The following is a 12,879-nucleotide window of genomic DNA, read 5'->3' on the forward strand; positions in this document are numbered from 1 at the left end:
GACTAAAGAAGAAAGATTATTTATCAATTGATACAGAAAAAGCATTTGACATGTAGCCCATCAGCCATTCAGATTAAAAAAAACCAAACTTCTCAGCAAGTTAAAATAAACTTGCTAAAAATCATATACAAAAGCCTTACAGCTAACATCACCCTTGGTGGTGAAAGACTGAATGCTTTCTAAGATTGGGAACAAGGCAGGGATGCCTGTTCTCAACAGAAGCTCCCCTCCCCCACCCTGTTTTCAAACAGTGCTGGAAGTTCTAACCCCTGCAGCAAGGCAAGAAAAATAAGTAAAATGCAGATGGACTTCAGAATGAAAGCATGAGGAGCTCCACTGACCAGCTCCCCAGTGAAAACTGGTGAAAATTATAAAACAGGCAAACAATTAAAGCTCCTGGAAAGGGTCTGAAGGGCAAATAGGTGAAGAAATAGCTATTCAAGATCTATGCTGGGAATTCCCTGGCGGTCCAGTGGTTAAGACTTTGTGCTTCCACTGCAGGGGTAGTGGGTTTCCCCCGGCTGGGGAACTAAGATCCCGCATGCCACGTGGCACAGCCAAATAAAATAAATCTATGCAAATTTACGAAGAAAGCAGAGTCTAGAGTATTTGAGAATCCACCGTGTGCTGAGTGGTGCAGCCAAGAACACAGGGCCCCTGTGTTCACCCCCTGCCCCTACTCTGGGGGGATGAAGGGCTTTGGCACCTCTTATCCTGCCCCCAGATGCCCGCTGCTGGAGCTGAACCCCAGGCAAGTGTGGCCAAGAGGTGGGGCTCCCTTCTGTTTAGACCCCACTTGTGGGAGACTCTATTTCACCAAAATTTAGAACTTTTGTGTTTCAAAGGCCACCATCAAGAAAGTGAAAATATAGCCCACAGAATGGGAGAAAATGTTTGCAAGTCATTTATCTGATAAGGGACTTGTTTCTAGAACGTATAAAGAACTCTTACAACCCAATAAGACAACCTAATTAAAAACTGGACGAAGGATCTGAATAGGTATTTCTCCAAAAATTATATGTAAATAGGCCATAAGCACATGAAAAGATATCATTAGTCATCATGGAAATGAAAATCAAAACCACAATGGGACAGCGCTTCATACCCACCAAGATGACTAGAATAAAAAAAGCAGGTAAGTGTTCAGCATCCCTAGCCACTAGGCAAGTGCAAGTGAAAAGGTATCACTCCATACCCTCCAGAGTTGCTGCAGGAACCCCTGAGAACACCAAAGGCTGGCAGGGATGTGGAGGTCCTCACACTGCTGGTGGGACTGTAACATGGTACAGCACCCGCTGCAAACACTGTGGCAGTTTCTTAAACAGCATAGAAATCCCATACGACCCAGCAGCTGTATTCCCGGGCACTCATCCCAGCGAAATGAAAGCTTAGGTTTACACAAACACCCACACACAGGGCTGAATCAGTCTAACAGCAGTTAACGAGGAAGGACCTACTGGATGAAATGCCACAGAATGGTGCCCGTGAAGAAACCCACTATCTAAAGGTTATATACTGTATGATTCCTCTATAGAACATTCTCCAAGTGACAAAACAGACACGGAGGACAGGTTGGCAGTTGCTGGTTAGCTGAGAACAAGGTGGAGGTATGAGCATAAAGGACAACACGCGGCGTCCTGCTGGTGATGCACGTGTCCTGCATGTGGACCTTTGTTCCCGTCAGTGTCCTGGTGTGACATGTGCCAGAGTTCTACAAGATGTCACCTTTGGGGAAACTGGTAGGGGCACAAGAGACCACTGTGTAGTTCCTTACAACTGCAGAGAAGCTGTTAAAGTATCTCAGATAGAAGCCAGAGATCCTGGTGAACAGGACGAGCTTTCCTCCCTGGGAGCCCCTAGAGGCGCCCCCACTGGCCCAGCCCCCACGCGCTTGTCCACACTCGCCCTTCACTGTGCAGTGCTCCCTGCTCCCCCATCTTGCCTGGGCTTGGACTCAGCAGCTTCAGAAAGCCATCTTGGCTACCCTTGTCTCTGGGTGCAGAACCCCCGCCAGCCTGTGCAAGTGACAAGGACCCATGTCCTGTGACCTGGTACCCTATGGTTCCCCCTCTACCCCAATGCCTGTGTGACTCACTGAGGGACCGCTTTGGAGGGAGCAGGGAACAGCTGGGATGGGGGCCCACAGGGGCGAGATGGCCCTTCTCCTCTGCTCAGCCCCACTCACACCAGCCTCTGTCCACTCTGTACTGCTGGAGGCACATGACACTGCCCTGTCCCCAGCAAAGTCTCCTGTGAGGGACTGGAAGAAAGCCCATTTCTTTTTTTTCTTTTTTTTTTTGGCCATGCTGCGTGGCTTGTGGGATCTTAGTTACCCAACGAGGGATTGAACCCTGGCCCCCAGCTGTGGAAGCGTGGGGTCCTAACCACTAGACCGCCAGGGAATCCAGAGAATGCCTATTTCTTTCCAGCATCTGGGGGCGCTGCTGCTGGTGTGGTGAAGGGGCCCGGGCTATGCAGGCAGACGGTTCCCACAATGGCAGCATGACACCACGGCACTCTGGTCCGGGTGAAAGGATAGCAAGGGGTCTCTTCTGGCCCCAGTGTCAGTCAAGTGCACGCCTGTCTTCTACTCAGAGCCAGTGCCTCCTGAGTGACTGGCCTCATGCCACGTGGCAGTGTAGGCCATCAGGGTCCCCCACTCTCCCAAGACCATCGGATGGGAGGGGAACTCCCAGGACGACTGTCATCAGTAACCACGCCATGATTAGAACCCCAAGCCATGCACTGAAGACCCCACTGGGTCCCCCCGGGAAGGTCCTCGTGCGCCGAGGTTCAGCACTGCAGGACTCAGCCTGTGCTGGGGCTGACTGCCAGCCCTGAGCAACATGCCAGCCGTGCACAAATGTACACGAGAAGGGTCCTCCGTGGATGGCAGAGAAGCTGGTACAGACAAGCAGCTGACTGAAGATTTATTACCCATGAAAGAATGACCTGCCACTCAGAGATGCTGGCCACCAGCCCACTTCCGGCCAAGGTCCTGCACTGAGGTTTGTCCTCGAGCGTGCCACCTCTGGCCCACCAGTGCTCGTGGCTAGGCCTCCAGGGGAGTCCGGCCCCCTGGTCACACAGTCCTTGCTACGGGACAGGTTACTTGGCCAGCTCCTCTGCCACTGCTTTGCGCATCTTGTCCTTGAGGTAGGCGCTCTTCTGCCATTCAGACTTAAGTTCCAGCCACTCGTAGTATGGGACCTGGGGAGGCAGGAGACAAGTCAGGGCAGGCGGGGACCCTTGTCCCGCCTGCTGCCCCGCACACCACATCCTTGGCCTCCAAATCCCGAAGGAAGAAGCCCACGGAGCTGCCGCAGCATGGGTGGGGAAGAGACCCTGACTTGGTCAGTGCTCAGAGCTGCAGGGGCCCACGGCTACACAGGACCAAGAGCAGCCTCTAGATTTTAAAAGTTGTACCGAAAGCAAAACAAAAAACTCAACAGGAGAGTCACTCATGTGAATCTCTGGCCCCTAACAGGACAGCCTGCTCCCGCGGCAGAAGTTTCTGCAGTGAAAAGCTGGAGCCAGGCCCCAGGGCCGGAGCACAGCAGAACCCTGGATGAGGCGCACGTCGGCACTCGGACCTGGGCACCTGGTTGGTCTTACCCCGTCTAAGACTAAGAGGCCCTGGCTGTGGAGATGGGAACAGTGCCTACGGCATCAGATACTTAAAGGCTGTGTGATGCTGGGAAAGATACAACACCCTTTCAAGCTTCCCTTTTCTCACGTGAAGGGGGAATCCCAACACGGCTGACCTCAAGAGCTGGGGTCCGCGTGAGCACTGGCTTTTCCCATAACCCGACTGGGCCAGGGGCTTCTCCCTGTGCAGTCACCGCCCACCCAACAGATACTCACATCGACCAGCAGGAAGCCAGCGGCCAGCAGGTGGCGCCGGGCCAGCACGAAGCGCCCTAGTAAGTCTTTGCTCCGGCTGTTGAAGTTGGGGAACTCCCAGCGCAGGAAGGCCAGCCTGCAGGAAGAGGGGCGCTGTGGGTGCTGACAGCTCTCCTAGGCCCCTGGAGGGAAGAGGGAATGCTGAGGAGCCAAGTGCACGTGGCCCCCAAGGCTTGTGTGGTCACTCACCTCTTGGCTCCCGGGGGTAGTGGCTGGCTGCCAGAGGGCAGGGTGAGATGAGGGGCCACAAAGGCCCTCAGGGGCAGGAGCTGGCCGTCGGTGTCCAGCAGCACCTCAGCGTCTAGGGAGAGCACGGAATGAAAACGTGTTGGGGACTGTCCCTTGGGGTCCAACTGGGCTGACAGCCCCACCCCTACAATGGATAAAAAGAGACCCTGGAGAGCAGAGGGGGCAGGTTTAGAACAGTCCCCAGATGGGACTGCTGGGAAGGGGAGGGGAAGGGGAAGGGGGGAGGGGGAGGGCCCTCACCCAGAACCCAGCCATACTGCGTGGCCACCATGAAGCTGCCCTTGTCGGCACTCCCCAGCAGCCCCTTCAGCGTCTCCTGCAACTCCTTCTGCAAGGGGGTCATCTTCCTGTCAAGGGCCGAGGGCCTGGGGACCAAGGCTGAGGCTGGCAAAAGGGGGCCTGTGTACTCGGGGTGCTCCAGTTGGGCAGTGGCATTGATATGGAGCAGCTTCTGGAAGGTGCTTTGATCCTTTGGGGACTCGACACCTAACGGGAGAGGATGGAGAGAGAGGGGAGGGGCTGGCGGAGGGCCAGGAGGAAGAGGGTGGCAGGACACGGGGGCCAGGTGGGAGAGCCAGAGGCACCCCTCACCCAAGTCTCACCCTGGACTCTGGGCCAGCACCTGCGGGAAGTGGGTCTGCCGGTCACCCACTAGGGGCGGACAGAGAAGAGCAGATGCTGGGTGAGCCTGGGCCTGCCCGGTCTCCCCGATGGTGAGCGGAGCCCCGAGGCTCCCAGGCGCCCTCCTAGCTCAAGGCTGGGGCAGTACTTGGGATGGGGCGGGGGCAGGCGGTGGGGGGGATGCACAGGGGGCTTGCCGTCACTCAGGAGAGGGAGGAATACCCCCCACCGCTCACCTAGAAACTGGGTGTGAAACTCAGGGTGGAGCACAGCCTGCAGCTCGGCCTCCAACACCTGCTGCAGCACACACAAGGCCCACACCACGTCCACCTGCAGGGCTGGCTCCAGGCCCGCCAGCTCTGACCCCAGCTTCTCATGCACCTGGGCAAGGACGGGGTGGGGTGAGGAAAGCAGGTTTGCTCCGTGGCCGCAGGCATCCCTGGGCTGGCAGCAGCTGGAGCTGCGTTATGACCTGGCCACGCTGAGGCCCAAGGCAGGTGATGGGGAGCAACGCTGGCCAAGGTGCTCTTGGTCAGGCTTGGGGCACCCCTGGTGGAAGGTCCCAGAAACCCTCCTCATCTCTTAGGCCCAATCTGGACAGCAGCTGGGTTCCCCCCGCTGCCCCTCCCACTGGCAGGGACCTATGGCAAAAACCACGTCTCCTGCACAGGGAAGGTATTTCTGGCCCTGAGAGGAGTTAGAGATTATGAAAGGGGAAGCAGCTGGCCGGCTGGGGCAGTGCCCACCGCGGGGCCCTAGGGTCATACCCAGTCCACTCACAGGACGCTCTCACCCCTGCAAGTGGATTGAGGTCTCTGAGCCCCAACAGGGCATTCAGGGAGCCCTAGGAAGCAAGAGCAAGGGTCCCCCAGCCCTACTGCACAGTGAGCCGTCGGATGCCTTCCTGACCCTTGGCTGCCATGCTGGATTTTGCGTGTCTCGTCCCCAGACAATCCCTGGGATGCCTGGCTCTAGCCAGCTCCCTCCACGTGCCCATGCCGGGCCTTCTTCCTCACTGCCTACACCCGGGGCCCCTCAGCACAAATCCGGTCTCTTCCCTCCCTCCCACTCAGTCCCGAGCTGCTCCGAGGAGGGCTGAGCATTCGAGGCAGGGCGAGTGTAGGAGCTGGGGGTGTGAAGACTGTACCAGGCTGAAGAACGGATCCTCCCGTTCTGGGCGGAAGTTCACACGGGCGAAAGCCAGGAGCATGTTGTACAGGTGTGGCAGAGTGATGCTCTGGGCTCTGTCTAGGACGTGCTGGGCCGGTCAGGTAGGACAGAAAGGCCGGATGAGAGGTGCCCGGTGGCCAGTGCCCCATGCAGACCTGGCCCTCCCCCAGAACCCACGAGCTCCCAGCCCCAAGGGGTAATTTACACAGGGCAGTGGGCAGAGGGCCAGACCCTATCCTCCGAGAGGCAATCACACACACAAAAGGCCCCTGACGACAGCTTTAGAAATACTCCTCAGCCTACAAACACAGTTTCAACCTGTTGCACATAAACCTAAGTGCAAACATCCTCTTTCTTCACAACTCCATTCTGGGGCAGTTGGAAGTTTAGGGAGAGCTCTGAATGGATTCTCAGCCTCGCTGTCTACACTGCTCCCCACACAGCTACCCAAAGACAGACAAAAACTCCTACAAAGTTTGGTGAAAGAATGGAAGAAACCGTTTACAACTACACTTTCTTTCACTACTAAATAGTATCATTTCTCTCCAAATAAGCCAGAATAAGGACTCCATGTTTGCCACCAGGAAGTGTCTCCAGGCCAGAGGGGCCTCCCTAATGAAATGACCAGGAAGCCGGCTTACGCAGGGGGTCAGGTACAGAAGGCCCTCAAAGCCAGGCCTCAGGCCTGCACCCCAGCTCACCTGGGCAAAGGCCTCAAACAGGGGCAGATTGAGCCACTTAAGGAAGGCAAAGGACTTGGTGCAGCGGGCCACCTCGCTGGACGTCAGGCTAGGAGTGTGGGGCAACAGGTCTGCAGCCAAGCGCTGGAACACCTGCGTCTGGTGGAAGCCGAGTTTGCCTTGGGGACAGAGCCCGAGATTTAACTGGTGAGGATTGGCAGGCCACCCTCAGGCCCACCCGCCACCCACCCTGGTCTCAAGGAGCAAGAGCTTGGTGTCTGTAACCAAATTTATCCCTGAGGCCCAGAAGAGAGGATCAGGGCCCGTGAGTCACAGTGTTTCTGTGGCAGCCTTTTAGGCCAGTGCCCGCCACGGGTGAGGCAGGCACCAAATTTGACACAGCTGCGACCAGAACTCAGCCCCCACCCCACTCTGCTCTCCATGCACAGGGCTCACCATAGGCGTATGCCAGGTCCAGGAGGATGCCTTTCGTCAGGGGGAAGGGCTTCTGGACCAGGTGGTACGAGATGGCCCGCAGCAAGGGCACCGACCGCCGGTTCTGAGCTGCCAATGTCACCAGCACCTTCTGCAGCTCCTCCGGGCCAAACTGCTCCACCAGCTCCAGGCACTGTCAACCACAGCCGGCAGGGTCAGCTCGACGGCCCGAGGGCCAGGGGTCCCATGCAGTGCAGGCCCTGCGAGACAGTAACTGGGCCTGAGCTTACTAAACACAGGCCCCTCCTGTGCAGGGCCTGCCCCCACGCCCACTCCAGGGAGCCCCCAGACTGGGGCGCCATGTCTGCAGCCAAACTTATCCCCAGGTCCCAGGGCAGGGGACCCGGGGCCCATGAGCTGCGGAACTTGCTGTGGCAGTCATCTGGGCCAGCCCCCGCTACCATGGGAACAGGGGCTGAATTTGACTTGACTGCAGGGCTGGGGGTGGAGCAGGGGGTGGAGCAGGGGGTGGGCAGGCGTGGTATCCCTAGGAAGCACTAGCCAGAGGCTGAGCCACTGGGGTGGCCCAGGACACACTTAAGGAGTTGCCGGCCACGCCGCCTCCAGGTTATGTGCAAGACGCAATTTTGGAGGAATACAAAGGAGTGGGGTTCAGGCTCTGCACCCCCCTGGATCCTTGGAGGAGCCAGTGGGTGCGGAGAGCTGCCTCCAGCTGTCTGAAGTGCCAGTCCCTCCAGTGCCATGCCCCAGACTCTGGACAGAAGCTGCCAGGGCTCTGGATCCCAGTACCTTGTCCTCCAGGCGGGTCATCAGAGACTCGGAGAGGTGCCCCGTCTTCATCATCATGGCCACCAGCATGCGGCTGTCATCGATTTCTGCCCAGCGCCGCTCCAGCTGCACCAGCAGCTCGGCCAGCAGCTCCTGGGAGTCCTGCTCCTGCATGTAGGTGGCGCTGGACTCGGCCAGGAAGACCAGGTGCTTGTACTTCAGCCTGCGCATGCGCCAGCGGACCTCCTGCTCCACCGACCGCAGCTCCTTGGAGGTGGGGGGAAGGCCCAGTGCATAGAGGCTCCGGAGCAGCTTCACGAGGGTCCCATGCCAGACTGCAGTGATCTGGGTGGGGGGACACAGGCAAGGTCACACCCGGGACCCTGCTGACCCTGTGCTGTTACAGAGCGGGCCGAGGCTCCGAGCTGGTGGCTGCCTCTCTAGAAGCAGCTCCCCACCTGTCACTTCTGTGGGCGCACCAGGCTGCTCCTCTCTCACAGCCTGTCTGGGCCAGCAGGCCCACCACAGCGCCCCCTGCAAGCCATGTCTCCAGGCCTCAGGGGAATACGGGGGCCACTCGCGGAGCTCTCTGGTCCCACCCCCAGGGAAGGCAGTATTCGGTAGCTGAGCAGGGCTCTGTTGTCTGCGGCGCTAAAGGCTCTTAACTCCGCCACTCTGCAAGTCTCCTGAGCCCTCATCTGTGAAATGGGGCTGCACTGCTGAGAGGGGGAGCTGAAATCACACACACGACGTGAGGGGCAAACAAAAAAGCTGTGGTGTGAAAGGCCGGGCAGAAGGAGAAAAGTATGAGGGACTTCCCTGGCGGTCCAGTGGTTAGAACTCTGTGCTTCCAATGCAGGGGCCAGGTTCAGTCCCTGGTTTGGGGAACTAAGATCCCACAAGCTGCGTGGTGCAGCAAAACAAAAAAATAGGTATGAATTTGATCTCAGTATCACATGAGCCTCCAGTGGCTCCTGCTTTTTCTACAGATTTCCCTGAAGTAGGAAGGCTCTTTAAAAGAAATCTTGTTCACTGCTTACATTTCTAAATACTTTGTTCCTGGTTCATTACTAGCTTGTAATTTTCTACAATGTAATTTGTTACAATGTAATTTTGTAATTGTAATTTTTTAATTACAATTTTGTAATTTTGTTCCAAATGTTCAGTCTTGTCTCTAAAGCTTACTTTGTGTGTAAGATGTTCAATGAATAACAACTAGAATTATGGTCTTAGAAAAAGAAGAGATCTACTTAATTTTTGAGTTATATTCTCAGTAAGAAATAAATCTGTACCGTGACCTGCACATACACACTTAACTAAGACAAAAGGTTCCATGAAACGCTTCCCTTACTACATGTGAACTGTTTTCTACATTACTCTATCTCACTAAAAACACTTGGCCACTTCTACTACACTTTCATAACCTACAGTTTGAAAAATTTCATTTAATGTGGCCCCTTCCTTGAGCTGCGAGTCTCCTCCTCACCATCCCTGACAAGTGGACACAGGGCCTCGCCCTTCTGGAGCAGCCAGGGGGAGGGTCTGTACCTCTCTGCTGCGCCCCAGGCCCTCTGGCTCCAGCAGACCCCATGGAGCCACGGGAAGAGTCTGCATGAAGGGAGTCCTTCCTCACACGCAACACCAACTGGGTAGAGTCCTGCCCCCAATCCCTGCCACACACAGGTCCCTTCTCTCCACGCTCCACCTTTAAGGATCTAATCGGAAAACGCCCATGGGCAGCTCAAGTTTCTGAGATCCTCCGCTAGTCACCCCTCATCTCCTCCAGCTTCAAGAGTGTTTCCCCCGTCAACCAGACACTGAGTGGGGGCTATGCAAGCCAAGACTGCAGGGCGAGGGGGAAAGCCCCCAGGGCATTAAGAACCGTGCTCGATCCTTGTGCTTCTATTTACTGTGTCTGAGTTGCTTGTCTGTAAGATGAGAACAGCAATGTTCACCTAACAGACCTGCTATGAGGATTAACAAAAGAGAAAGCAGACCTAATTGGGAAGGAAATCCAAAAAAGAGTTATATGTATTTGAACAGCTGATTCACTTTGCTGTACAGCAGAAACTACGGTGTAAAGCAACTAAATTCTAATAAAAATTAATTTTAAAAAAAGAGAAGAAACACATTAAAGTACTTTGGAATCTATAAAATTAAAAAATACCACTGGACGTGGAGGACCTGAACACACAGCAGAGCTCCTGTCTATACCCGGAAAGTGACTGGATGCTTTGGACTCCGGGGCCTCTGCTGTTTTCTGCTTGTTGAACCTGCAGGAAGGGCTCTCGAACCCACCTGGCTGTTGACAAGATGGAGAAGTTGCTGAAAGCGGGCATCCTGTATGAACAAGGCTTTGTCTTTCGGCTTCTCAGACAGCAGGCGAGAGAGCTGGATGAGTGTGAGGGCGGCCTGGTTCTCGTGCAGACAGTGACCGCCACCCAGAAGCTCCAGGAGCTCCTCTGGCCTGGTGGCCTTATCGATGAGCTGGTCCACCTCCTGGCGCTCAGGGTAGGGAGTAAACACCTGTTCCTTCTCCACAAGCTCTGACAAAGGACCTGGGAGGCGGGAGCTGGATGAGGTAGCCGAGGAAGTCACAGGCTTCTGGGCTCCCCAGGCGAGTCTCAGCTGGCCAACCGGGGACATGGCAGGGGCCAGATGGGTGGCTTCCCTCAGGAGGCATGTGCATCGCTTCACCAGCCGAGCAGCCATGGCGGCCTGGGGGGCGGGGAGAGAAGCCTCCTAGCAAGTGACTCCAAAGCCCTGAAGAGAAAAAGGACAAAGAAGGGAGTGGTGCAGAGGCAGCTCCCGACTCCCAAACACAACAGAAGAACCAGACAAATGAAAAGGAGTCACAAGGACTTCCCTGGTGGCGCAGTGGTTAAAAATCCGCCTGCCAACGCAGGGAACACGGTTCGATCCCCGGTCCGAGAAGATCCCACATGCCGCAGGGCAACTAAGCCCGCGTGCCACAACTACTGAAGCCCATGTGCCTAGAGCCCATGCTCTGCAACAAGAGAAGCTACCGCAATGAGAAGCCCACGCACCGCAACCAAGAGTAGCCCCTGCTCGCCACAACTAGAGAAAGCCCGCACGCAGCAACGAAGACCCAACGCAGCCAAAAATAAAGAAATAAAATAAATTTATTAAAAAAATAGAGAGAGAGTCACAGCCACACTCCCCATAAACCAGCCCAAACCTCTCCTTCCTGACCATGCGCATGCAGCAGCGTTTTCTGAAGCAAAAATCTCAGAGGACTTCTGCTTCAGTACATAATATAACCAAATAACAAGAGTTAGGAGCATCACTTAGGAGCCTGAGCTGGAAGGTTTCCAGTCCTGGCTGTAGAATTACCTAGGGAATGGTTCAACACCTCAGAATCCCAGGCCCGACCCAAGACCTCTTGAGTGGGAGTCTCTGCACACAGGGCTTGAACAGCGTTCTCCCCACCACTTTTTTTAAAAATTTTTAAAAGTACGCAGGATTAAAAATTATTGACTTATGGAGACGATGAGACAGAATATTTTAAATTAGACTACTCATGGAAAACCCTGGACATATCATCCATATATACATCCCACAGCTTCTGTGGATGTTATTTTAATACTTACAGATGTGTGAGTGAGCCTCCCCAAACCAACCTACACTATTACTCACCGACCTACTAAACACAGACACAGACACAGACACAGACACACACACACTTTCCAAGAGCAAACCTCCTGAACCAATCATAAAAAGCACTTCACAACATGGCCCAGAACTATCTTCCCAGTTTTACCTCTTTTTCCTCCCTGGAACACACCCTCATTCTAAACAGGCCCTGCACTTTCATTACACCTTGGCAGGGCAGGGCAGGGCAGGGCAGGGCAGGGCAAGGCCTGCTGCCTCTTTTTTTTTAACCCCCCTTCATAGGGCTCGGAAAATCACCCCCCATCTTCCCGCAACCAGACAAAAAACGTTACCTCCTCCAAGAATGTTACATATCCCGATGCAGCTGCTTTTAACAACTCTGTCCTGCTCACCAACGTGAATAAATGACCCGGGTAAGGCACACCGCCGGGGCACGATAAAAGGCGTTATAACCTGGGCCTCCGTCCTGCCAAAGCAGAGAACGTGTTTGACCTTCGATTTCCGAGAACTTGGTCTGGGACATTTTATCTTTACGTGAGGTCACTGTTGTAGCTGTAGAAAGCTTAGATTAACTGTACATAAAGCAAGAGACTCAGAGAGGAGGAACACCGACCCAAGGGTAACATCCACCATCCACAGAGCCCCAACGCCGGGGAAGCACTGAAAACGTTCCCGACTAAAGACCGTCCTACGAGCTAGCGAGGAAAACAAGTTCAGAAGCCCAACTGGGATTTGTGGAAACACCAACCCAGAAGTTCGGCCCTCAGACGCAGAAAGAGAACGACTTGCACGAAGGCCAGCCAGCGACAGCGCGGAGAACCAGTGCGGGATCGCAGGCCGCCACGCTGGACCTCGGAAAAGGGGCGCGTGCGCACGAGCAGGCGCGGCTCTGGGCCGGGCCCGCCCCCACCCCTGTGCCCCCCGTCCCCCACCCCTACCCCCTGCGTCCCGTGCGCCCTCCCGGTCTCCCCTCCCGGCCACACCCCCATGCCTTCAGGACCTAGGCTCCTCAGGACCCTCTTCCCCCCGGCCCTGAGACCTACGCCGCCACCGTCGCCGCTGGCGCAAGCGCCCCAGCTGACCTCCATACGCCCCAGCACAGCCCTCGGCCTACGCTGCGCGGCGCGCCCTTTTACGTCACTCGGCGCGCCGCCGGAAGCGAGGCTCGCTGCCTGCCCCCCAGCCGGAAATCACTTCCGGCTCCTTTTTCCTGCTGGGGCGATGTTCGCTCAGGGTGCGGACTAGTTGAAGTGAGTGATAGGTGTTGAGCAACTTCGGAAAAATGGGAGGGGCGGTGGGGAAGAATAAAGTGTTCAGAAACGGAGGCTGGGAGGCCTGGGGGCCCTCTGGTCAGTACCCAGCCCTCATTCGGAGTATAGGAGGTGACGCTTTGTCGTCA

General features: G+C 55.7%; 1 protein-coding gene across 2 annotated transcripts; it reads right to left on the reverse strand.

Annotated features, from left to right (window-relative positions):
* Nucleotides 1-2,919: 2,919 nt before the first annotated feature.
* TBRG4 (transforming growth factor beta regulator 4) lies at nt 2,920-12,616 on the reverse strand. 2 transcript variants are annotated; one of them, XM_007447023.1, is made up of 11 exons: nt 12,524-12,616; nt 10,146-10,610; nt 7,869-8,192; nt 7,080-7,251; nt 6,645-6,802; nt 5,921-6,031; nt 5,010-5,154; nt 4,393-4,638; nt 4,093-4,204; nt 3,865-3,979; nt 2,920-3,210 (listed from the first exon to the last, which is right to left on the reverse strand). In XM_007447023.1, exons 2-11 carry the CDS (start codon nt 10,557-10,559, stop codon nt 3,109-3,111), a joined length of 1,899 nt encoding a protein of 632 aa, XP_007447085.1. In that variant the 5' UTR covers nt 10,560-10,610; nt 12,524-12,616; the 3' UTR covers nt 2,920-3,108. The 2 variants fall into 2 exon arrangements, with proteins under 2 accessions (XP_007447085.1, XP_007447086.1); XM_007447024.1 differs by lacking the exons at nt 6,645-6,802; nt 7,080-7,251; nt 12,524-12,616 and having other exon boundaries at nt 3,109-3,210; nt 10,146-10,559.
* Nucleotides 12,617-12,879: the final 263 nt, after the last annotated feature.

The sequence above is a fragment of the Lipotes vexillifer genome, unplaced genomic scaffold (genome assembly GCF_000442215.2).
Source record: "Lipotes vexillifer unplaced genomic scaffold, Lipotes_vexillifer_v1.1 scaffold1359, whole genome shotgun sequence".
In the NCBI taxonomy this organism is placed as follows: Eukaryota; Metazoa; Chordata; class Mammalia; order Artiodactyla; family Lipotidae; genus Lipotes; species Lipotes vexillifer.